Source organism: Cucurbita moschata, unplaced genomic scaffold (assembly GCF_002738365.1).
Source record: "Cucurbita moschata cultivar Rifu unplaced genomic scaffold, Cmos_1.0 Cmo_Scf00028, whole genome shotgun sequence".
NCBI lineage: Eukaryota > Viridiplantae > Streptophyta > Magnoliopsida > Cucurbitales > Cucurbitaceae > Cucurbita > Cucurbita moschata.
The window spans coordinates 2301394-2324742 of record NW_019268544.1 but is presented as its reverse complement, the minus strand read 5'-3'; the positions used below and the strand labels follow the sequence as shown (position 1 = coordinate 2324742).

Sequence of the window (23349 nt, the reverse complement as noted above, 5' to 3'; positions counted from 1 at the left end):
ACATGGTGCACGTTTCTTTTCGATACTCAATCATAAAAACTTCATAGTTAAGCGTGCTTTACTTGAAGCAATTTTATGTTTGGTGGTCTCTTTACATGTAAATGTGGACAAAGCATACTTGAAAAATTCGTGTTAGTTTGTGAGGATAATTTTCACCGGAATAAGTAAAAGTGACCCTATTATATTCATCCAAATTTTATAATGATTTTGTTTTAAATCATTTAATTTTGAAGTTTACCTTAACAATTTGATTCTGATTTTTTCCTTTTTTTTGAAAATCAGATTTAAATTTAGAATTGGATTACGAGTTGGATGTGTATTCTCATCTTCAAGAACAAGTATAGAATATGTTCAAAGCTCTCTACTTTTGTCACAAAACTGTCAATTTTGAACCAATCTGTCCATCATATCCTAATCTAATCTTATTTTCTGAACTTTTATGATACTTTATTTCAGATTGGATAGTGAAACGAGTTCTCAAAAATCCTAAAACACTACCAAACACCCTTGTATTAACCATACACAACCCCAGCAGGAACATGTATAGCATGTCTTCTTCATCCTGTCCTGTCTCCAAGAAGTTCAGTGTTTTTTAGCTACTTTCTGAAGCTCCTCCTTCTGAACCAACACAAAATCAAGAACAAGAAGGTAGTACTGAAAATGGGCGTGGAATATAGCTGCTGCACTTCAGGATTCTTCAGTCGCATTGGAATAGTGGTGTTCTTGGTGTTGTTTGCTGGGATGATGTCTGGCCTCACTCTTGGCCTCATGTCTATGAGCCTCGTCGAGATTGAAGTTCTTGCCAAGTCTGGGAAACCAAGTGATCGTAAACATGCTGGTGCTCTTCTTCATCCTCTTCTAACTTTTTTCTTTCACTTTCGTGGGAAAAATTTTCTGCTAATGCTCTCTCGTTAACATAACAGCAAAGATACTGCCAGTTGTTAGAAGACAACACTTGCTGCTTTGCACTTTATTGATCTGTAATGCTGCTGCCATGGAGGTAACTGTAACACTGTTGGAAAGTTGAGCTCTTTGCCGTATTGTATCAGCTGAAGAAAAAATCATTGTTTTGTGTTTACTTTGACAGGCACTTCCAATATTTTTGGATAGTTTGGTGACAGCTTGGGGAGCCATATTGATTTCTGTCACTTTGATCTTATTATTTGGTGAGGTGATATATCAAACTTTCACTTAAGATTTTAGGCGAAGTTTATGTAAAAGGTTAGAAATTAGAACATGTTCTTATGCTCTGTTTTCGCAGATTATTCCTCAAGCTGTTTGTTCTAGATATGGTTTGGCTATTGGTGCAGCAGTGGCTCCATTTGTGAGGCTTCTTGTTTGGATTTGCTTTCCTGTTGCATATCCTATCAGCAAGGTAATTGTTCATCAAAGATGTGATATCCTACATCATCAAAGATGTGATATCCTACATCGTTGGAGAAGGAAACGAAGCATTCTTTATAAGGATGTGAAAACTTCTCCTTAGCACACACGTTTTAAAACCGTGAGATTAATGACGATATGTAACAAGCCAAAACGGACAATATCTGCTAACGGTGGGCTTGGGCTGTTACAGATAGTGTCAGAGCCAGTCATCGGACGGTGCGAGGCACTGGTCGAAGTACGGCTAGACCCTCTCCATAGCAGACACGTTTTAAAATCTTGAGAGGAAGCCCATAAGAGAAAACCCAATTGAGTTGTTACAAATGGTATTAGAGCCAAACACCGGGCAGGTATTGCCAACGAAGATGCTGGCCCTCAAGGGAGTGGATTGTGAGATCTCACATCGGTTGGAGAGGGGAACGAAGCATTACTTATAAGGATGTAGAAACCTCTCACTAGCAAATGCGTTTCAAAACCGCGAGGCTGATGGCGATACGTAACAAGTCAAAGCGGACAATATGGGCTAGCGGTGGGCTTGAACCTGAATGGGTGGACTTCAACCTGAATATTGATTCTTTGATTTTGTTATGAGCAGCTATTGGACTTTTCACTGGGTAAAGAACATAAAGCTCTGTTCCGTAGAGCAGAACTGAAAACACTTGTAGATTTTCATGGCAATGAGGTACCTTGTCTCAAACACGAGCAACTCTCTGCCTATCTTGTGTCGCTGAGTTCGGTTTCTTAGAAGTGCAGGCTGGAAAAGGAGGAGAGCTGACACGAGATGAAACAACCATAATTGGAGGAGCACTGGAACTCACCGAGAAGGTCGCAAGAGACGTCATGACTCCCCTTTCTGAAACTTTTGCGATCGATGTTAATGCTAATCTCGACAGGTTTGATCCAGACACCAACTTTCATTCTTCCACTCTCCTCCATCCTGACAAATATGCTTACTATGAAAACTATGCAGCAACTTGATCAAGTTAATTCTGGAGAAGGGGCATAGCAGAGTGCCTGTGTTTTATGAACACCCTGCAAATATCATTGGCCTCGTCTTGGTAATGTTTATCCATGCAAACGTTAACAAAATTGCAATAACATTCATTAACCTGATATCATTATATTTAAATCGTAGGTGAAGAATTTAATAACTGGGCATTCACCAGATGGGGTACCAATTAAGAACTTCCCCATTCGGAAATGTCCAAGGTACTTAATGCTCCTAATTCTTCTGTATATTGCATGTTAGGAAAAGAACAACTTCCATTTTCACTAAGAATCCAAACTTGTCTATCAGGGTCTCAGAAACAATGCCACTGTACGACATACTAAATGATTTCCAGAAAGGTCACAGTCATATGGCCGTGGTAGTAAGAGAAAAGGAAAATCCAGAGAAGCCCATTAGCGGGAATCAACTTGAGGGTAAGCATTTACCTTCTTCATTTCTATTTAACTTGGTCGATGATACATATAACACAAATGCACATGCAGCAAGAGATGTGAAAGTGGACATCGATGGTGAAAATCATCCACAGGAAAAGAGTTTAAAGAGCAAGAGATCTCTGAAAAGGCTAAACACATTTGTGGATCGTAGTAATTACCATCGGAAGTTTTCTGGAAGTAAGAAATGGTCCAAGGACTTCGACTCAGAGGTCCTGCATATTGCAGATGACATGCTGGCCAAGCTTACTGAAGAGGGGGAAGCAATTGGCATCATAACACTTGAAGATGTCATTGAGGAGCTTTTACAGGTATAGCAGCATATCCTCTATCTACAGCTTCATCTTCCTATCAATACTGCAAAGCTTGATTACCCTTAATCTTTGTTCACTGCAGGAGGAAATCTACGATGAGACAGATTATCGTACTTAGAGATCCTTTCCTAAACGTTAAAAGGAGTGAACTATTACTTTGGAAATGATCGTTTGAAAGTTCATACCTTACCGTTCCGGGGATAGATGTAAAATATCAGTTTCCAGTTTCCCAGTGAAGCTGCAAGCTGCAATAAGCATGTAGAAGATTTAACCTTTCTCCTTGTGGAAAGTTTTTGCACACAAGGTCCCATATGTAGTTTCCTCGATAATGGAATAGACCGATCAATGGCATCAACTGCAATAAACTGAATCCAAAAACCAAGGAATACTTCTCATCAATTCAGTATAATGATGCAGGATGGTAGATTGTTCCAACAGCAGTAATGATGCACCAAATATTAAAAACCAAATCTTTTATAGAAACTGCAAAATGAATCATTCTTCATGATAAGGCTCTTAAATTACAGGTTCTATAGTTTTCATGTGCGCTAAGAATCCTGCTCAGAACTTGTTCCGGTAGACAGGAGCGTAAAACAACACCAGAGTCCTGCAGAGCATGCTCGAGTTTCTGAACTCTGGCATGGAACTTCCCTAGAATCCAATACACCTTTTCGAAGTCGGCATCTCTATCATTGGTGGAATCATGGGGAGTTGTTTCCAGGCGATGCCCAAACCCTTCATGCTCAATTACCCCATGAAAACTTGAAGCTGAAAAGAATTGGGGAGGAAATTCTTCTTGAGAAGGAAGAATCCAATATATGTCACTGCTAAGCATTCGCAAGAAGTCGTCAGTGTTGATCAAAACTGATATATATATATATATATATATAATCCCTACAGTCCACAAATTGAAACGACTACAATGGTGATTAACGTTCATTTTACTTTTCTTTTTAATCAAAATCGCTGTGATGGAATTACACGGTGAAAAATTGTCACTATTACATTGGATGGCCACTAAACTATAATTTAACACTACTTCTCAATACAAATTTGTGATCCTCCGGCTGTTGACCATTCTAGATCGACAAGCCAAAGAAGAATCAGATAGATGTTTTTTTCTTGTGTCTGTTGTCATGATCATCATTTTTGCCTTCTCTTTTCCCCCCCACTGCGTCGAGATTTTTTTGGAGCCTAATTTTAAACAAGTAGGAATGCAATTAGTAATAAGCGGGAAAGTGAAAGACCAAATTGTTGAAACAGGGCAAGAGTGCCATTAGTATCACTATTCTAAAATTAACGTCAGATTGAAACCAGTAAAGCCGTACCTCAGCCAAAAACGTTTTAAGAGGGTCTTTATCATTTCTAGATTTTCTCTTGAACCCACGCCGACGACCAGACTGTATATTTCCCATTGCTGCTCTAGCTAGTTTGATGACTTTGCTGGCTTCTTGAGTTACTGGGTCGACAAGATAGTCAGGCACGTCACGCAGATGAGGAGCAGGGGGCTTCTTGCTGAGAATCTTATCATGTTTCAACAAATCTGCCCAAGAAAGTCCAATCAACTTATGCAGCATAAATGGGTATGTTGGTACAAACAACTAAAAATTCAGCAAAAGATGTTACCCAAGTCCCTCGGATTAGATTCAAAGTGAGCTTTCAATCTAGACAGGAAGCAGAACAAGAAAAAGTTATGAAGTTATTAAATGGATGTAAATATGGGCATAATAACCCTCCTACATTAAAAATTCAATAGGATTATATGCACAAAAAGAAAAACATGGATATGCTGGTTAAATAATATAATTACAATTTGGATGGTGTGGCAATTGGCAAATAATTGTCTTCAAACGTAAACCAAACAGAATAGAAACATTGCTCATAAATCTAGAAAAGAAATAGGGGAAACAACTCACTTTTCGGAGTTAAGAATCTCATTCCTCAAATCCAGAGCTCGAGATTCTCTAATAGCAATCTTTGTCACACTTTTAGAAACATCCTGCCAAAGCACGCAGAACATATCAATAACGATAGTTTAATATCTAATTGGGCATCCTCGAGAAATATGCTATAATATGCATCACACAAACCTCAGCTCTATAACGTAAAGACTCTACAGCATTTTTAGTAAGTAATGGAAAAGGAACAATAATGTCTGTATCTCCATCAGCTCTTAGAAAAGATTGAATTTCTCCAAAATTTTCCATCTCATCTGAAGAAACCTATCACCATAGAGAGAGAGAAAAAAACAGAGAGTAATAGTAAAATATCAACACCAACATTGGGAAAACTTGAGGTTATATTTACCAAGTGCACGTTCTTCATGTGAAAAAAGAGAACATAAGATAATGTCAAGGAAAAAATCACTATAATGTCGTGAGGTACAGACAGTATCTCAAAATACCAACCAGTGAAATAGATGCACCAGTATTATAAGCTCTTCCAGTACGTCCTATACGGTGTACATATCCTGCTGCACTCGGAGGCAACTCAAAATTTATAACCTGAACGAATGGCAGCAAAGTTGTTGTTAATAGCTTACTTGATAGTAAAACCATAAAGAGACTGAAAAAGATAAATATCACACAACACATAAATTATGTAACATAATTATTGATAATTCACATCATAAGAGGCATTATATGTGTTGTACTAATTAAGAATACTAGTACATAGTACTACAAACACATTAAGAGACGTAGAAGCAATAGATTAATTGGCATTGAATTGATATATATCTATATATATATATATATATATATATATAGAGAGAGAGAGAGAGAGAGAGAGAGAGAGATTTGCATACTGTGTAAACATTTTTGAAGTCAATTCCTCGTACTACTCCAAATTCAGAATCTATTTTCTGCTTAGCACGTTTTCTGGACTTTTTCTTATCAACATTACCTTCCTCGTTGGCTTCTTTTTCTTTTGTTTGACCGTCGTCAGTTGCAATTAAATAATCAAACAGACCAGCATTAAACTCCTGTCAAACCAAAGAAAGAACAACAAAACGTACATACTAGGTCAATAATAACACACCAGAATTGCTAAGCGTTGGTTAAATACCTCCCTGTAAACTGTACCAACACTAAGCTTGTCTAAATAGGCATACCTCAAGAATATGGAGGCGTGAATTTTGAGGCAACTCAGCATTTAGAACAGCAGATTTGATTCCAAACTGCATGAGATAACCAGCAAATCAACCAACAATAAATCTCCTGATGCCCACATTGGACGGGTGGTAAGGAGGGTATCTCAGAAATATAAGGACATGACGTAGCAATATAAAGAATTTAAATTAAAATCTCCGTCAAGAAAGAAGCTACTGCAAAACAAAACATCAAAAGTACACAACAATGATCCAGAAATCATCTGTAGATAACTTCGTACAAAATATACATACAAGAAAGGAATCGTATAAATAAAATAAAGATAAAAATATGTGTGTTGAGAACAATATTCAAAAGGTGGAGTACTGAATAGATGGAAAAAATGAACCAGAGTCATTTACCTTCTCAAGAAACAATTTCAACCTGAAGGCCATGTCGATGGTATTTGTGAATATAAGAACTTTTTTCTGAACCAAGTCCAACTTTAAGAGCGAAAGAATATGAAGTAACTTGTCTCGAGCATCACATGAGATCTTGTACCATTAAAAAAACACACATTATTACCTTCCAAACACAAGTTCATACAAGTAGGTACAGAAAAGAACTTTTATTTGTTGAACAAGAAACGAATACAGAAAGGAGATTATACATGAATAAGAAAAAAAACACAAAGCAAAGTTTAATACTCAGCCAAAGTCGAAATGAAGTTATTATGATGAGAACAAAGAATAAAGTATACTAGCTAATTGAATGTGAAAATTGTAAAAAAAAAATCACCTTGATTTATTTAAAAGTGATGATTACACATTTTCCGGAGTACCAATGTTAATGATGTCACTCTATAGGAGTACCAATGTAAATATGTTCCCTTCAAGGGCAACAAAAGTTTCACCGGGGAATGAATAATATCTGATTAATTCACGTTGAGAGCAGAGGAACTTACCCAAAATTGTTGAACATTTTTCGGAATTAGATCGTCTTTAATATCTCCCACTTCTGGCAAAGTCAAAATGAATGGATTATGCAGGATCAACTTCTTCAATTTTTCAACATCATCACTGTCAGACATCCAAAGACCAACATAGAACATCACATTAATTTTGATCAAACGATGCACAAAATTCCACAAACCATTAATTTGGGATAAAATGAAGCTAAGCTAATTTTAAACAAGTTAGAAACTTAGAGGACGAAGTGTGAGTACATATAATCTTCCATGGTTAACAGCAAGAAAAACAAAAACAAAAGTGGGGCAAACTCCCATCAAGTTAAAACACAGTCTACCAACAGCAAGCATAAAAAATTATATCAGCCTGCAGTCATTGAAAAAATACAGCTTGTCAAGGCAGTGAAAATAATCACCTTGATGTAGCGGACATAAGAAGGCATTGACAGGAACGTGGGATTTGTGCTGCAAAAGCTTTAATATCATCTTCATAGCCATATGACAATAGCAAATCAGCCTGGAAACAAATAAAAAGCAATTTATCTACCAACACTTAAATTCTATAAGATTTTTTTGTCAGTGTGATATATATATATATATACTTCCATTGAATGAAATTATCCAAAGAGGTACAAAATGGGCCCCATTCAAAGAAAATATGCCAATGAACTTTTATTAGCACTTCATGTTGCTGACAAATGGCGAGCAGACATAACAGGTGTATTCTTCGTTTCTACTCAATGGTTTTAAAGTTGAACCACAAACATAAAACTACATATACAACCACTCATAGAGAAAATGATTAGAGACATGAAATGCTCATCAAATTATTACCTCATCCAGAACGAGAATTTCAAGTGATTCGTTAATGGAGGCTGGTTGGAGAACACCAGCAGACAAGCATCTGGGAATGCAAGCAGGGGTAGCAACAATGATATCAGGTGGTCCTGCCAATGCTGTCCGCTGCAAGAGACATTTATCAAATAAAATCAATATCCAGCACAACAGCCTCAATCACCTTGCTACATCTAACAGTTTGTTTCAGAATGTATTCCTTCCAATATACTTCTGAAAAAAGGATGAACCTGAACCAACCAAATCAGAATGTGACATGCTGCTTGTCAATTGGGAAACTTTCAATTGAACTCGACAGGATTCAATGAGGGATGAAACTTCGTTATTAACCTGAATGTATGGTACACACAAGTAATTCAGTAACTGGTGAATCAAGTAGGAATATACCTACAACCTCTCTCAGATCCTCCCCAGATGCATTAGCAAAATAGGCATACCTGCTGACTCAGCTCCCGAGTCGGAACGAGAAAAACTGCACTTGGACCTGACTTCTTGTCCGTACTAGAACCAGTAAAGAGCTTCTGAAGCAATGGAAGGAGGTACGCGAAAGTCTTCCCAGAGCCAGTCTTCGCCCGAGCCACCACATCCTTGCCTTCCTGAAACAAATAGAACATCACAAAATTCTTCCTCGGAGGCAACAAATACCAGAGCCATCCCTAATGTGTAAATGCGTACCAAAATTAACGGAATTGCAACGTGTTGTATGGGTGTTGGCTTTAAAATTCCCTTCTTGATTAGCGCGCGAACTAGACGAGGGTCCAACCCAAGTTCTTCGAAACTCAAGTCATCTTCTAAGCCTTCCTTCTCCTGCTCAAGTTCTTTGGAAAGCTTCTCCATTGTATCAGTAGGGGTTTCGTAGCTAAGACTGTGAAGACGCAGGGGTTTCGTAGGGTTTTGGGTGGCACTGGACTGGAGGGTCGGACATTGAAAGGGAGCCGAGTTCGGGCATGGGTTGGGTCAATAGCCCAGTTGAAGACAAGGAGCCCAAAATTATTGGGCCCATTTTCCCGGTCGGCTTGCGATGGTGGCGTGGCTATGAATACTTGTAATCGAATAATAAAAATTTGAAAAATTATTTAAAAAAAAAATAATAATAAATAGAAATAATAGTGAAATAGATTTGAATAACGTCACCCTCACCCATCATTCCATCCGTCAATGACATAAAATTTAAAAATACGGATTCATAGATGCCGCTCGCCTACCTTACACCATTGAAGCCTTCAATTACAATTTATTGAAGGAAGTTATTGCATTTCAGATGGGACACGTGGCTTTTTACCTTATCCAATGAGTTTTCCTAATTTCGCACGTTTTTTTAATGAACAATAGCAATTTCAAGTATCAACATTAAGGAATGGGTATTTTCCACTTGTCTGTTGTTATTGTAAGCATTGACTTTGTGCTTGGGAATAAATAGTGGAGTTCTGACTCCTAAATAGTATTGCTCGATACAACTTTACACTCATCACCCTTAGTCGAATTCAATACTCGCAAGCTTTAGTATGGGATCTGATGGGTTGCCAGCTACTCGTTCGTGTTTTAGATACCTGTTCTTGTTTCTTATGTTGCAGTGGTGATTTGAACTTTAAACGTGAACAAAGTTCCATTTTTTAACCAAATTTTGGAATCGGTTTCGATCCAGTCACAAGAAGTAAGGCATTTTAAGATCTTTTCTACTTTCTTTTTATGATTCTTTCAACTCTTTCTCCATATCAGCAATTCTAAACTCGAAAAGTTACTATTCAACGACTGTCTTGTATCAGATTGTCCAGCTCTAAAGCTCAGTTGTTCGTGACATGATCACGGCGCTACACACCAAGCTAAACAGTGTTTTGATCAGTAAAGGGAAAACATCTGACGCAATTCTACAGTAGAGTCTAATAACGGTATGGCTTAAATTCAAGTAAAGCCCAGACATTTCAGAAAATTTTGAAAAATTATGGATGGGGGGAAGTGATTAAAGCTGCTGCAACAGAACAAAAATGGCCAACGGAGCTATAAAAACAACAAATTTGACCAAGACAAATTGGCACACAGACAGGTGCAGAACTAGTGAAGAACAGAGGCACTCTTTGTCTGTGTGTTTTTGAGTGAGTGAGAGATTTGCAGACAATTTTGGGCTTCAAAATGTGTAATAATAATTGAGAGCGATAACTCGATTATAACCAGTGGGGTTTATACATTGTTGATTGTTTTGGGAAGAAATTAGGAGAGAGGGGCAAAAAAATTGAAAAAAATAAAAAAAGATCCTCTCCGATGATGAATCAAATCGAGGCAGCATCTCCCAATAAAAAAAAAGGAAAAGAAAAGGAGTAGACCATTACTGGTTCGAAAAGGGGGGAAATGGTATATTCCTGAACAGAAAATTTATCAAGAACGGCTGATAGCTTAATAATCTCTGATGGGTGATTAAGATCAATAATCAGGCATGAGATGACTAATTTTCCCTTCTTCAACCACCATCTTCCGTTCAGTAATTTTCAACCAAATACAAACGGCGGTGAAGCTCAACACCAAGCTGACAAGTCCACTCCCTAAACCGATTCCAACAATGGCTATAATGGAAAGCCCCTTGTTCTTCATTGGCGCCAAAGGGAAGCCGTAGAGATCCTTGTTGCCAACGAAGGAGGAGGCGTTAAATTTAGGCGAATTGCCGCTTCGATTGCCGAGAGTGGAGGGGATTGGTCCGGAGAGACGATTGTTAGATACGTCGAAAGTGGAGAGCCTAACGAGAAGACCCAATCGTTGAGGTATCTGGCCAGTAAGCAAATTATCGTGGAGATCAATAACATTCAAATAAGCACAAAATGCGAGCTCCTGAGGGATCTGGTCAGTGAGGCGATTGGCAGAGAGGTTGAGAACAGCGAGATTAACGAGATATTGAAGGTCGGAAGGGATGGGGCCTGTGAGAAAATTGGAGGAGAGGTCGAGGGCTTGTAAATTGGTGCAGTTAGCAAGAAAAGGGGAAATAGAGCCGCGGAGGGAGAGATTATTGAGGGAAAGCTTGTAAATACGGCCACTGTTGCAAGTGGCGCCATGAATGTAAGAGTTGAAGCCATTGCAAGGGTTGGCGAGGTTGGATTTGGTCCAGTTGTGGAGAGAGTTAGTTGGGTCTTCTAAAGATTGGCTTAGATTAGTGAGACAAGCCTCGTCGTTGGGATCTGAAGACGACAAAGGGAGAGCGGCGGAAGCCCACAAGCCGAAGATCAACAGTGTCCAACCAACCATAGTGAGAGGCAGAGGAGAGGAGGAAGCCAACAAACTCGCAATCAATTAGAGTTCAGAAAACTCTGATTCGATTAGGAAATAATACAAAGAAAGAAGGATTGAGACCCAAATGAAAATGCCTGGTCTAGTAAACAACAGAGGATTATGGTTCTTGAAGAGGAAATAAATGAAAGGATGTGGGCTATAGAGACGCAAAAGGCTTCAGAATTAGGGCGACGCGATGGCTCTATTCGAAAAGGGCAAGAGACACAGAGAGAGAGGGTTCGATGGTAGGTGTGAAGAAGGAAGGGGTGGCGTGGTGGCAGCCGGAGCAGGCGAGGAAGAAGGAGGGCAGAAACTGAGAAAGCTGCTGACTCTGGAGTGTATTTTAGACGAGAGAAAGGGGCGGAGTGGGGTCTGGGCCTTTGTGGGGGCGGCCACTGCGCATGTGAAGCCGAGGATAGCGACCACTCGAAAGGGTATTTTCGCCACTTTACCCCCCACACACACTACAAAACTCAACTCCCCAGTCTCCATTATTATTGCTTATGAATAATGTAATAATAAATTATTAATGGTTAAAAAAATAATTAAAACTTTAAAAATGCTTAAGAAATTATTAAATTGTCTTATAATTCATAATTACTGAGCATGTGTGGTGGGTATGAGGGAAATTATAGGTTGTGTGAGTTTGATATGATTTGATAGTATGGTGGTGAACCTGGCTACCAATTGTAATTATCGCATACGACCTGCTCACAATTTGCTCGAGACTCGTGAAATGTGAACTCGGCACCGGAGTTTGTTTGTCAATGATGTTGAGCAGTTTGGTGTTGAATAAAGCAAGTGACAACTCATTCTAAAACCTCTTCACCTTCGTACTATGCTTTCGTCCTTCCCAATCAATTTCTTCTAATTAATTATAGCAATTGATATTCCCTCTCATTACAAGTCAAAATTTAATTCCGTAACTCCCTTTAGAATCATTTTCTATTTTTAAAATTTATACCAAACAGACATTAATTGAGAATCAAACTATGTTTTAAAGTACAAAATTAATATGACTTAAGAGAAAAACGACAATTTTTTGAGTTTTGTTCAATTGTGTTGTGCAATAATTGAGGCAAATTTTACATGAGGCTCCATTGTTATTAAAATTAGTTCAATTGTTTAAATCTTAGCCAACAGACATATAGATAAAAACATAATATAATCCTAGGTTGTCCTTAAAAATCCCTTAATTTCCCGTCAAGCAAATGGGGCCGTGGGTCCACGTGTCACACCAACTGGAATGACTTATTTTCCATTCCCGCCAATTACAAAGCGACACGTAAGCAAGGTGCGCGCATGAGCCCCCGATCCCCAAATCCCGATCACGGGTTGTACGAGAGAGGGAGAATAAATAAACAAAACATTGATAAATGAAATAGACCCACGTGTCCTCGACAATTTTTTTCTCCTGGCGTTACTATCTAACAATATTTAAATTCTAAAACATTCTTTTTTCTGATTTATTACGTGAAATTTAAATAACACATCCACCTTCAATTGATTAATCACAGTACCGTGACTTTCTTTAGCTTTTAGAAAAATAAACAATTCCAAAATTTACTTTACTTCCCCAATCAAATTACAAATTTAATGTTTAATATTTCAAAGTAAATATATATATAAAATTGAAAAACAAAATTAAAAGTATTTAACCAAGTAAACCTTTAGTGAATTCGAAGTATTCTCTGCATTAATTATTTTCTTGCACACGTAGCTTAATACATGCTTATTATTATCATCAATAAATTTTATGTCCAACTATCAAGATCTTTAGCTCGGTTTGCTCGTTACTTATTTAACTATGCTAGCAAGTAAGTAATTTTGCCTCAACGTTTTATTGCTAAACTAGGTGATTTGAGCACGAAGATTTTATTTGAAAATCAATCGAGTCACTATTTTATATTTTATAGAGTAAATATTTGAAAGGGGGAAAACGACAGAGGGGTTTGGGGTGGTGGTAGAAGTGGTGTTGTTGGTCCTCTTTGAAAAGGATAGCCTTTTGAGTCACATTTTTTAAAAATTTAATTTTTATAGGGTTTATTTAAAAAGGCAGTCAAGGGATGGGATTCCTTCCCAAGTTGCTTTATTTCTAAAATATAAGATACTCGTACAAAAGTCTAGCCAATATAACATTTTTTAATCGAACTCAATCTTTATATGATTGTATCAACCCATCTATGTATATAAAAGAAATTATTGAAGATGGTGGAGAGGAGTTCCACGTTCGCTAAGGAAGGAGAAGATTATGAGTTTATAAATAAAATATATTTTATTTAATATAAGACATTTTGAAAAAATTAAAAAAAAAATTACGAGAATTTATATTTAAAGTACAAAAACGCAAGTGGAGAAAGGGAGAGTGTGGTTTGTCTGAAGTGAAGATGGTGGTGGGCAACGTGAGTGGTAAGTGGCAACACAGCGACACACTGTTGGGCGTTGGGATCACCCGTCGACCGAGTGATACCCTTGAAAGTGAGGCCTCCACTGTCCTCGACAAGGCCCCCCATTGCCTGCCTGCCCCTTCCTACCACCACCCTAAACTCACTGTTTCTTCTTGTCAATTTCAGTACCACCCAAAATCAATTTTAATAAAACACATATGGTTTCTCTCTAGAATTACAACGCTGATAATTGAATTGCGACGAAAAGAAAACAAAGACGTTTGACCATAGTCCACGACAAGACAGTGAAGGAGGGTGGGGGGAAGGACAAGCGCACGTACAACGTAAGTGACCAAGGCTGTCCACTGTCCCTGACGACAACACAACAATATCCACCTTCATTTATTTTAACGTCCCTTTCCCCCTTCTTCTTCTTCTTCTAATTTCAATTGGGCCAGGCATCTCAATTTCAAGCCCAATTATGGTACTATTACCATTTGAGCCCAATACAACAAGTACGTTTCAAAGATTTTATCACTCAAAGTTGATATTTTTATTTCAAAATAAAAATTCTTTTTTTTTTCTTTCTACCTTTTACACTTGGTCAGATTTAACATAATTGTCAAAGAACACATTTATTTTTTTATTTCCTAAATAATAATAAATAATTAAAACATTACTTAAATGATCAAAATTTCAACCTCCAAACTCACGTGTATGTCGGTTTATTCCATACACCAAGTTTCAAGCTTTTAAAGTGTAAAGAGAAATGAATCAAAATCCAAAGAAGCTTTTTCAATCCCAAACAAAAAAGGAAACGAAAAATCTGTACCAAATCTCAAATGGAATCCAAATTCCCTTCATTTGGAGTTTTTTCAACTCAAGCATCCCCTTTTTGTGCCAAAGAAAAAAAAATGCTAATTTTCTCAACTCTCCAGCAGGAAAACAACGCCCATTTAAAGAAAAACAGTCCCTTTTTTATTTTCCTTGTTTGGTAAAAAGAAGTTCAAAACCAAGAAAAAAGGAAGAGGGAGAAATTATGATTTTATTATGAAAAATGAGTCCCCACGTGTGAAGGGTACGTGGAGAGGATGGAAATTTAGATTGGTGGTAATAATAAAAAACAACTCAGAACATGATTGAATAGTGAGTGGGTAAGTGTGGAGAAAAAGAAATCCATCGGACAAATTGTAGCATGTTACACGACGCATGTTCTTTTCTAAAGAAATCAGACAATTTTCTGTCAATTATGGGCCAACATGTCTGTAACCAAACATATGTTAGGTCCGGGTACGGTTGTGTCTAATTTCCCACAATTTAAAAAAAAAAAAATGAAAAAGAAATTCCTTTATTTTTATTTATATTTTAATTTTCTCTTTGGATTATGGAAGGAATGTCTGTCGCTTTGCAGAAAAGAAAGGTTGAGAGGGAATCAGTAATGATGATGTTATGGATGAAGATGGCTAAAGGATCTTTGTTTTGTGGTCAAAGGCTTTTAAAAGCAAAAGGAGGTCACCACTCATCTGAGCTGAGCTGAGCTGATCCATCAGCAGCGCTCATGTCTTGCTGGGCCACACCCTTCCTTCATCCACAGTTCATTTTTGTACTTCAGAAACACCAATAAAGCTGGATCTCAATTATGGTTTCATAACAAAACAAAGAAAAAAAGAAATAATAATAATAATAATAATAATAAACAGATTCCAATTTGAACTTCAATCGTCTACTGTTTGAACTATTCCTCATCTTACAGAATTTTTCTCACAAAAACTTTCAACTGATAAGGATGGTTTTGGTTGGGAGTGTTGAAGTTCTTAGTTCTTTAACATGGAAGGAGCCATATCAGGAAATATCAATGACTTCCTTTTTTACTTTTTTAAGTATCAGTCCACCCAGCAAAAACTGGCAACTGGCTCATACAATTGGCTGCCCTCAACTGTTGGGCAGATGCAATCCAGGAGGAGGAGGAGTTCATATTACTAGCTGGGGCAGCGAACGGCCTAGATGTCGGTTGAGGCATTCCGAAAACCATTGAAAGGCTTGTCTTGTCTGGACTCTCCTCCCTTGAGCTGCTCAAGCTGCAGCTGGTCACCATTGAAGATGCATTGGAGAAATGAGCTCCCATCATTTTGGCCGAGTCTTCGACTCCTAGCTGTGAACCATCATCGGTTATTGCAGACAACAACCGAGGCTTTGGAATGAGCTGCTGCTGGGATGACTGATAGAGAGCCATCTTCCAGTCTGATTCACTTTGACTACTCTGTGAGGGCAAAGGCATAGAGGCCTCTGCATTGCTGTTGTGAGTAGGAGGGCTTTCACTAAGAGATTCATTATTAAAATCCGGCTGCTGCTTTCTTTTAGCTACATCGCCACTAAGAAGCGTGTTGCTAGCGATGATCCGCTCAACGTCATACCTTGTGATATCAAAGTTAGTAACTGCATTCATTCCTCGAAATTTTATGGCTGCTATGTCGTAGGCCTCGGCCGCTTCCTCTTGAGTACCTAACAGTTTCAAACAACAGTGGCTTTACAAAACTTTTCTTCTAACCAAGAATTAAAAACCAAAGTCAGAGATGTACTGCAGGATGCATCTGTAAAACAGCATCTTTGCTCTTTTTCAGAAAAGGGATTAATAAAGAATTACAAAGCGATTCAAACACAGCCTTATAGTTTTCTGAAGGGTTGGTTTTACAATGTGAGCCCGACCATTTCCAAAGCAAGAAAGATAATTTTTCCTAGGATATGAATTATTCATGACAGCTTTAACAAGATGCAAACACAGGAAACAAAATTCAAACTATTCAATCAAAATATTAACAGGAAAAACAAAAAAAAGTATAGCACTCACTGAATGTCCCAAGATACAGATCTTTGTTACCAGCAACTCGGCCTATCCGAGCCTGCCATCTTCCATGTTGATGATGTCTGCAAAATAATACAAATAGGAACAGAGAAACTTCAGACAGAGATTCACTGAAAAAAGTCGCATAAAGCCAAAAGCAAAATGATCAAGATCATGAAAATATTACAAAGCTTTGAGTTGAGACTTATTAGACCTTGTTACGCCTCTGTAAATCGAGGCCCCCCTCGAGAATCCGCTGCTTCTCCTGAGAGATAATCAATTTACAAATTTTATACTCAAAGTTTAAAACCAAATAAAGTAGAACGAATATGCCGTTGACAGTTGATACTCATGGTAAAAATGTGCTTGCCTTCTCAGATGAGCAACATATTCCTGCCTACTCATGTTTTTCATTTCCTCTAATTCTTTCTGATAGTTTTCCAACTGCTTAGAACAAGGAATCACTTTGAGTAAAGCATGGGAATTAAAAAAGAAATCTTAAATTAGCAAGAGAAGTTCTAGAAATTTAATATTAGATTTATGAGAAAAGAGGCATTACAGGAAAGTTAATGTGGGTGGAGGGTCCCCAGTACTTGAGTGCAGCAAGATCATAAGCTCTAGCGGCTTTCTCTTCCATATCATAACCTCCTAAAAAAACCAATTTTTGGAACCACTTGATTAATCATTAAATGAGGGAAAAACTTGACCAATAATCAATCAGTCGAGATTCTGAATGCTTACCAAGGTACACTGAAAACCATCATTTGAGTCCAATGGCGATTACAGACCACCAAAAAAAAACCGAAAACAAAGATTGAGTAGTTATGATTTTAGCAAGAACAAAAAGAAACAACAAAATATTGCTCCATGGGAGAAATAGAAGCACAATTTTTTTTTTTTTTTTTTTTTTTACCTTGCCTTCCCTTCCTGCTTTGACCTTCTTTCTTGCAACTGTTGTCCCATAAATGTGCTTCATACCTACCCGTCCATCTGTGCCTGATTGACATAATGAAGCATTAAATCATGGAATGAAGATGGAGAAAAGTAAGACAAAGCAAAACAAAACAAATAAAAAAATCTGAAGTGAACCTTGTAACCCCTCTATACTGTGAGGTTCTCTGACCAAAGGTATCTAAAGACTTCCTATGAACAATTTGCTTCTGATCCAACTTCTCATGGATTCTTTTCTTTGAATCCATGGCAGAACAGTCACCCATGGCAGGTGAGACATGCTGTGTGGCTGTGACACAGCTTGATTGAGAGCTGGGACTCATAGTCATGGACAAGCTCAATGACTGTAAATCTCCATAAGCCATGGCATTAATGGGACCAGATTCACCACCATTTTCACTCATGAAACTCACCATCTTCTGTTCGAAGGAACTATTGTCAGTGGCAGCATAGCCCCTAGGAACAGCCCAATTCTTCATACCAGAAATCTCATTCTCTGCCACTGTTGGGTGCTGCTGCTGCAGATTGCACCCATCGGGCAGAATTACCTTCGAGTCTTGAAGCATCACTTCACGGCTTCTTAAGGATGAAAAATGTGCATAGGGTTGGTTGTTGGGCTCATGAGTTGGGTTTTGATGGCAAAATATACTGTCTAAGCTGAGAGCAATAGCTTCCCTGGCATTGCTTTCATAGTGATGGGACCCCATAGTAGCACCACCAAAGAAATCCTCTAGTTTTGGAGTAGAGCTACTCACCGCTTCAAATCCAAAAGTGAACAATAAAACAAAATAAGAAAATAAGATCAGCTAAAACAATATTGATAATTTTTCTAAAAACAAAACTCTAGCACAGAGTAAATTCTGGGTCATAAACTAACCTTCTGGGTGCTGCCTGCTGAGAGCTTCCATTGAACAAATTGAACCATCAGACTTGAGAGGCATGACAGACAATGGTGAATAAAAACCACCATGTTCTCCATCAACTCCATAGTAAATGCCATAGTTATACTGAGATGGGGAGTGAAAAAGATTTGCAGGAACTGAAGGGGAGGCAGCAGCAGCAGAGGAAGAAGAAAGCTCCATGTTAACGTTAGGGGACACAGAGAAACCTAACCAGTTACAGTTGTTGCCATTAACATTATTCATGGAATTCCCCCTACCTTCAGTTCAATCTAACTCTCTTTTCAACCCAATATGCTCTAAATTATAGAGCAAGTCTCAATGATTGGAAGAAAAAAAAAAACTAACGACCCCAACAAATCCTTGGTTCACCCCCACTTAGAGACTAAATATATTTTGTCTGTTGGCTAGCAGTAGAGAGAAATATGTCCAACCCGTCATACAATAATAAAACAAGAACAACCCGCTCTCAGTTTGAAAAATGAAGAAGAAAGCAAGGGGCTTTAAATCGAGCAAATAGAATGAGAGTTGGGGGGCATGCTTTGGTGCATTTCTATAGGGATCTGTGTATGAGAAAGACCATCCTTTTGCTTTACCTTACGCTCTCTCACCTACCCCTCTCTTTTCTTAATTGCTCCTTCTATGCAATTGGATTTAAGGCATGGTTTTGCTGAGGCTTTTATAGATTTATATAAACATGCAAATCTTTCGTCCTATGCATACTAACTACAACAACACGACTCAAGAGAGAAGGATACCCTTCATTGCTCTCTGTGTAATCTTCTTCGACACGAAGGGCACCCCACCCCTTCTGATAAGTCAAAGGAAGCAAAGTCAAGTACCCTTGAAAAATTATTGACTAATAGTGGGCACTGATGAAGTGGGTTCCACCGTATTAATGTGTTCTGGTTTTTGATTAAATGGTCTGATGAGGTCTCTGAGGACCTTGAATAAGATTACACATACGGAAGACAAACTGTCCCTTTAGTCACTTCATACATTGAGCAGCTTCTGTACTGCATGGACCTACGCATCCCAAACAGCCTCATGGCTTATAGGTATATGCCAGCTACCGTCACAAAAAAATAATAACAAGAAAAATAAGAAAAGCTCGCCGCATACGGCGCCGTTTCTCCCTATCTACTCAATTGCTCAATGCTCATCCTTTGACTTCAAAAACCCTGCTGTTTAGTCTTTAGGCCTTTGCCTTTGCCTCTTCGTGTGAGCTAATCCCACCCCATGTTACAGTCTCTTTATTCGGTGCCTGCTTACTGCTTCAGAAGGAGGGGGGAAAAAAGTGTAAAGAGGCCCCTTTTGTCAAAACGCCACCTCGTTGAATGAGTTGTGCAATGGCCGACTATGGAGACAGCCATTAGCCACCCAACTAAACAACACTTTTTCATGCCAATTGGGACAACAGGGAATCTTCCTCCTTAGCCATTGAGCTCTTGGTGGGAATGCGTTTTAAGAGTTCTCTGCAGCTTTTTTCTTGTTCTTTTTTTTCTTTTCTTTTATCAGAATCAGCGCATGCTTATAAATATTGCCCGCTCAACAAATCTACTAGACTTCAAAATTCAAATCCTAAATCACAGCACAGAAACTAGAAAGCATTTGATTCATAATTTTTTTTTTAAAAATGTATGGTAAGATATATGAACTACTTGGAGTCAAAACTCAAAACACCCATAGTTTTATATTTGAACTCTTAACTAAAATGTTTCTTATCAACAGAGAGATGCAATCCTTACTTGTCTGTGTTACCCCACTTCAAAATCATATGGGAACGGGACTATGATGAGGCTGCCATCAAATCACTAGTAATTGCTACTGTTTTCTTTCTACTCTTATTTTCTTTTTGACTAATAAGTAGCACAAATAAACATCTCAATCCGAATCTTTTCCATGTATATTCATTCACCTCTCTTTTTCTACCAAAAGTTAACACTAGGGGGGTGAAAATTAATCTAAAGGCAAGAAAGAAGATGGTCAAGATTTATTAGAATAAAAAGGAACAGTTGTGGGATCTTCTGCATTTGTCTCGTATCAAGCCTCTGAAAGCTGCCAACTCCACTTCTTGACAAATACCAGCACAGTGACACACAGAAACTTCAAAATCTAATTCAGCACATGAGTGTTCTTAGCTGCATCTAATTAAACACAGGGTTTTCAATTATTGAGCAAATTACAAGTGCTTCGTTTGGTGGCTACAAGACCGGCAAGCATTCACAATTATTCTCCTTCCCCACCATGGTTCTAACATCTTGAGAGCTGCCAATTTTTTCTTCTATGCTACTGTTTTCAATTTGATATCCATTTTACTTTTAGATGTTATTCCTCTTTAAAAGAATTAGGACCATTTACTAGATTTTTCTGTTCTTTTCAATTTTTATGAATCCTTATGAAATGTTTGCTAAATTCCAAAAACATAAAGTAATTTTTGAGAACTGTTTTTTTTTAGCCGGATTTCATACTGGTTTTGTCTTCAAACATTTCTTTTTTAAAACAGCTTGTTCGATACCTGTTTCTGAGAACACTTAAAAGGCAATAGCAAATTTTGGTATTTAAAATGATATTTTGGCTTTCAAAGGGGGTATGATTGTAAAATTAAGTCCATTATCGATCTATCAAACAAAAAAATCGTTGATAGGCAAATTTAATTAATCTTTAGGAAAATGAAACACTAAAAAAGCAAAATTGGCAACAAACTGTCATAAGCATATATCAGCAAACCAACTTGGAAAAATGGAGTTTTAGAGTCCAATTTTTCATGATTGCAATTCCCATTCCGGGTCCCTTTTGAAGTCTCCATCCCATCCGTCTTGAAAATATATTTCACCATATTTTTGCATGTAATTTTGCATGACTAAGTTCTTAGAGACAGATTTTCAAGAGGGCATCATTAGGTTTTCTAAAGAAAAGTGGGGTTATTTATTTCTCCTTTTTGGAGTTTTTGAATCTGGGAAATTATATTAAAGAGAGAAACCTCTCCTTTTGATTGCAGCAATGATGAGAAAATTCATCATTCGCCTCCTTCCCCCACAATAGATCTAATACCAATAGCATTTCATTGCTAAAGGAACATCAAATATTGTGATAACATGTCAAATCACAGGGTTCAAAATGAGCGGCCCCTCAGTTTGATCCTAAAGAAAAGCCCTCTATTCTATTCCTGGCATTTAGAACATCAAAGTCCATACTAGAAATGAAGGGGCATTTAGTGCAGAGGTTAGCTAAAGAGTATAGGCGTAGTAGGGCCCTAAAATTCCTTCTAAATCTAAACACTGTGAGGGTATATTAAATGAAATTCTTGTAAGCGCAGAAAATGCAATCTAAAACAAAATCTAAAGCAAAGATTACAGAGATGCACAGATGTCAACAGAAAAAGTAAATTGTGGATAGCAACCGAACCGAGAGCGACCACATAACTGTGTGTGTGGTACACACTACTGTTTGCATGGGGATTAAAGTTCTCTGCCCACTTTGCCTTTTTTAGTGAGAGAAAGAGTTTTTTTTCTCAAAACTTAATGGCCTACCTCCATCAAACCAATGCCATCTCCTGCCATTCTCAACCCCATTTCTCTCTTTAACTTGCTTTACCATTCCGTCCACCTCTCTCTCTCTCTCTTTCTGCTAGAACTAAGTAAGGCATGTCATGTCCCATTCAAATTTTAGATTCTTTCTTTATGGGATCTTTGGTGACTCAACATAGTTTTTTTGACCATAAGAAATGAATACTCCATCGCCTTATTTTGAGGTTTGAGAAAACAAAAGTTTAGGATCTACTGTGGAAAATCTTGTAGTCATAGCTTAATAGTGTTGTTTTATTGCCGGGGAAGATTTTCTTTTTACCATCCAAAAGAAGAAGAAAAATCCGCAAAGACAGAGCTGTAAAGCAATCAGAGACCCATACCCAGAGATTAAAGCTTAATGCTAGCACTTAAACAGTCTACAGAGGAATCACTAAAACGCCCTTCCTTTCTTTCTTAGGATCCCTATGCCATCAGACAGCTTGAAACCAGAGAAAGTCTGGTTAGAGAGAAGGCCCAAAAGAAGAATTTTTTTTTAATTAGCTTTGGCGTTTGATTGGGTTCTTTTAAGGAAGAATCCAAACTCGCACCTCTCCTATCCTAGACGAACAAAACAAAAGATATGCCTTTCACATCCATTACGAATTGATTTTTCCTTCTTTTCTCTTTTAACTTTGTCTAATTCTTAAGATTAAAACAGCACCTCGACTGTGACTTTTAAACGAGTGTTTGTTTATTTATCATATTTTCCTCCTGGACTATTGAAGGGTTCTAAGATATTGTTTGACTTACAAAATTTACAGAAAGAGACAGCTACAGAGTGCTTTAACACCACGACATGGAATCCAGCCTACACACACTCCCTTTATTACTTCTCTTTCTTATACATATTTCTCTTAAGTCGTACCTAAAAGGAGAGTGTGTCCCCTATCAATCCTGCAGCTTTGCAAATGGGTTCATGTACAATAATCAAAACTGTATCAAGTTTATCATTTCTTAACAGGCTCCAAACAGTTCCTCCTTAAAACTACCAAATTCCTCTACTAAACAGGAGATTAGAACTAACTCGGAACATAAATCAAACAGTTGGTGTGCGATAATGTACTCTTTTATAGCGAGTGCATCCCCAGCCGTTTGTCTTGCGCGTACGTTGTTCTTGGTTCTAACATTTCTCGAGCATCTGATCCGATCTGAACATCAAATCAACAAACGGCGGAGGGTATTTGTCATCAAGGGTCGCCATCTGTCTCCCGTAGCCGCAACTCCTTTGCCCTGTTTTTCATTAGGTTGGGGCCTTTGCCCATTTGGCGGTGCTTTCTGAAACCAATATTTAAGCGTGATTTTAAGTCTAAATCTCATACTTTTGAATAATTTCACTAAATTGTCAAAAAAAAAAAAAAAAAAAAAAAAAAAAAAAAAAAAAAAAAAAAAAAAAAAAAA

General features: G+C 37.8%; 4 protein-coding genes across 6 annotated transcripts; 1 reads left to right on the top strand and 3 right to left on the bottom strand.

Moving 5' to 3' along the window:
• The first annotated feature begins 408 nt into the window (after nucleotides 1-408).
• LOC111463484 (DUF21 domain-containing protein At2g14520-like) lies at nucleotides 409-3661 on the top strand. Of its 2 annotated transcripts, XM_023107432.1 has the most exons (11): nucleotides 416-838; nucleotides 924-1000; nucleotides 1088-1171; nucleotides 1262-1375; nucleotides 1979-2065; nucleotides 2137-2276; nucleotides 2354-2441; nucleotides 2519-2592; nucleotides 2681-2805; nucleotides 2875-3134; nucleotides 3220-3661. In XM_023107432.1, exons 1-11 carry the CDS (start codon nucleotides 661-663, stop codon nucleotides 3253-3255), a joined length of 1263 nt encoding a protein of 420 aa, XP_022963200.1. In that variant the 5' UTR covers nucleotides 416-660; the 3' UTR covers nucleotides 3256-3661. The 2 variants fall into 2 exon arrangements, with proteins under 2 accessions (XP_022963199.1, XP_022963200.1); XM_023107431.1 differs by having other exon boundaries at nucleotides 409-838; nucleotides 2681-3134.
• Nucleotides 3662-4027: 366 nt separating this feature from the next.
• On the bottom strand, nucleotides 4028-8974 carry LOC111463481 (DEAD-box ATP-dependent RNA helicase 16-like). Its single transcript, XM_023107429.1, has 15 exons — nucleotides 8724-8974; nucleotides 8486-8644; nucleotides 8289-8378; nucleotides 8028-8156; nucleotides 7610-7710; nucleotides 7191-7305; nucleotides 6649-6780; nucleotides 6250-6315; nucleotides 5944-6120; nucleotides 5546-5641; nucleotides 5228-5359; nucleotides 5054-5136; nucleotides 4764-4801; nucleotides 4466-4680; nucleotides 4028-4331 (listed from the first exon to the last, which is right to left on the bottom strand). The coding sequence occupies exons 1-15, from the start codon at nucleotides 8883-8885 to the stop codon at nucleotides 4281-4283; spliced, it is 1746 nt and encodes a 581-aa protein (XP_022963197.1). The 5' UTR covers nucleotides 8886-8974; the 3' UTR covers nucleotides 4028-4280.
• Nucleotides 8975-10156: 1182 nt separating this feature from the next.
• On the bottom strand, nucleotides 10157-11702 carry LOC111463151 (inactive LRR receptor-like serine/threonine-protein kinase BIR2). Its single transcript, XM_023106986.1, has one exon. It carries the CDS (start codon nucleotides 11277-11279, stop codon nucleotides 10467-10469), a length of 813 nt encoding a protein of 270 aa, XP_022962754.1. The 5' UTR covers nucleotides 11280-11702; the 3' UTR covers nucleotides 10157-10466.
• A 3615-nt stretch (nucleotides 11703-15317) lies between these two features.
• LOC111463612 (AP2-like ethylene-responsive transcription factor ANT) lies at nucleotides 15318-20065 on the bottom strand. 2 transcript variants are annotated; one of them, XM_023107629.1, is made up of 9 exons: nucleotides 18361-20065; nucleotides 17622-18240; nucleotides 17446-17528; nucleotides 17274-17282; nucleotides 17092-17180; nucleotides 16903-16976; nucleotides 16720-16797; nucleotides 16539-16615; nucleotides 15318-16192 (listed from the first exon to the last, which is right to left on the bottom strand). In XM_023107629.1, exons 1-9 carry the CDS (start codon nucleotides 18626-18628, stop codon nucleotides 15567-15569), a joined length of 1923 nt encoding a protein of 640 aa, XP_022963397.1. In that variant the 5' UTR covers nucleotides 18629-20065; the 3' UTR covers nucleotides 15318-15566. The 2 variants fall into 2 exon arrangements, with proteins under 2 accessions (XP_022963397.1, XP_022963398.1); XM_023107630.1 differs by having other exon boundaries at nucleotides 16747-16797; nucleotides 18361-20034.
• Between the last annotated feature and the right edge of the window lie 3284 nt (nucleotides 20066-23349).

Coding starts and splice junctions, on each gene's coding strand:
- LOC111463484 (XM_023107431.1), top strand. CDS start 661: ATGGGCGTGGAATATAGCTGCTGCACTTCAGGATTCTTCAGTCGCATT. Junction 1,376..1,978: donor TTGCATATCCTATCAGCAAG/GTAATTGTTCAT, acceptor TGTTATGAGCAG/CTATTGGACTTTTCACTGGG. Junction 3,135..3,219: donor TCATTGAGGAGCTTTTACAG/GTATAGCAGCAT, acceptor TGTTCACTGCAG/GAGGAAATCTACGATGAGAC.
- LOC111463481 (XM_023107429.1), bottom strand. CDS start 8,885: ATGGAGAAGCTTTCCAAAGAACTTGAGCAGGAGAAGGAAGGCTTAGAA. Junction 8,645..8,723: donor TTGCAATTCCGTTAATTTTG/GTACGCATTTAC, acceptor TATTTGTTTCAG/GAAGGCAAGGATGTGGTGGC. Junction 8,157..8,288: donor GCATGTCACATTCTGATTTG/GTTGGTTCAGGT, acceptor TGTCTCTTGCAG/CGGACAGCATTGGCAGGACC.
- LOC111463151 (XM_023106986.1), bottom strand. CDS start 11,279: ATGGTTGGTTGGACACTGTTGATCTTCGGCTTGTGGGCTTCCGCCGCT.
- LOC111463612 (XM_023107629.1), bottom strand. CDS start 18,628: ATGAATAATGTTAATGGCAACAACTGTAACTGGTTAGGTTTCTCTGTG. Junction 16,977..17,091: donor CCACCCACATTAACTTTCCT/GTAATGCCTCTT, acceptor TGTTCTAAGCAG/TTGGAAAACTATCAGAAAGA. Junction 16,798..16,902: donor TATGTTGCTCATCTGAGAAG/GCAAGCACATTT, acceptor ATTATCTCTCAG/GAGAAGCAGCGGATTCTCGA.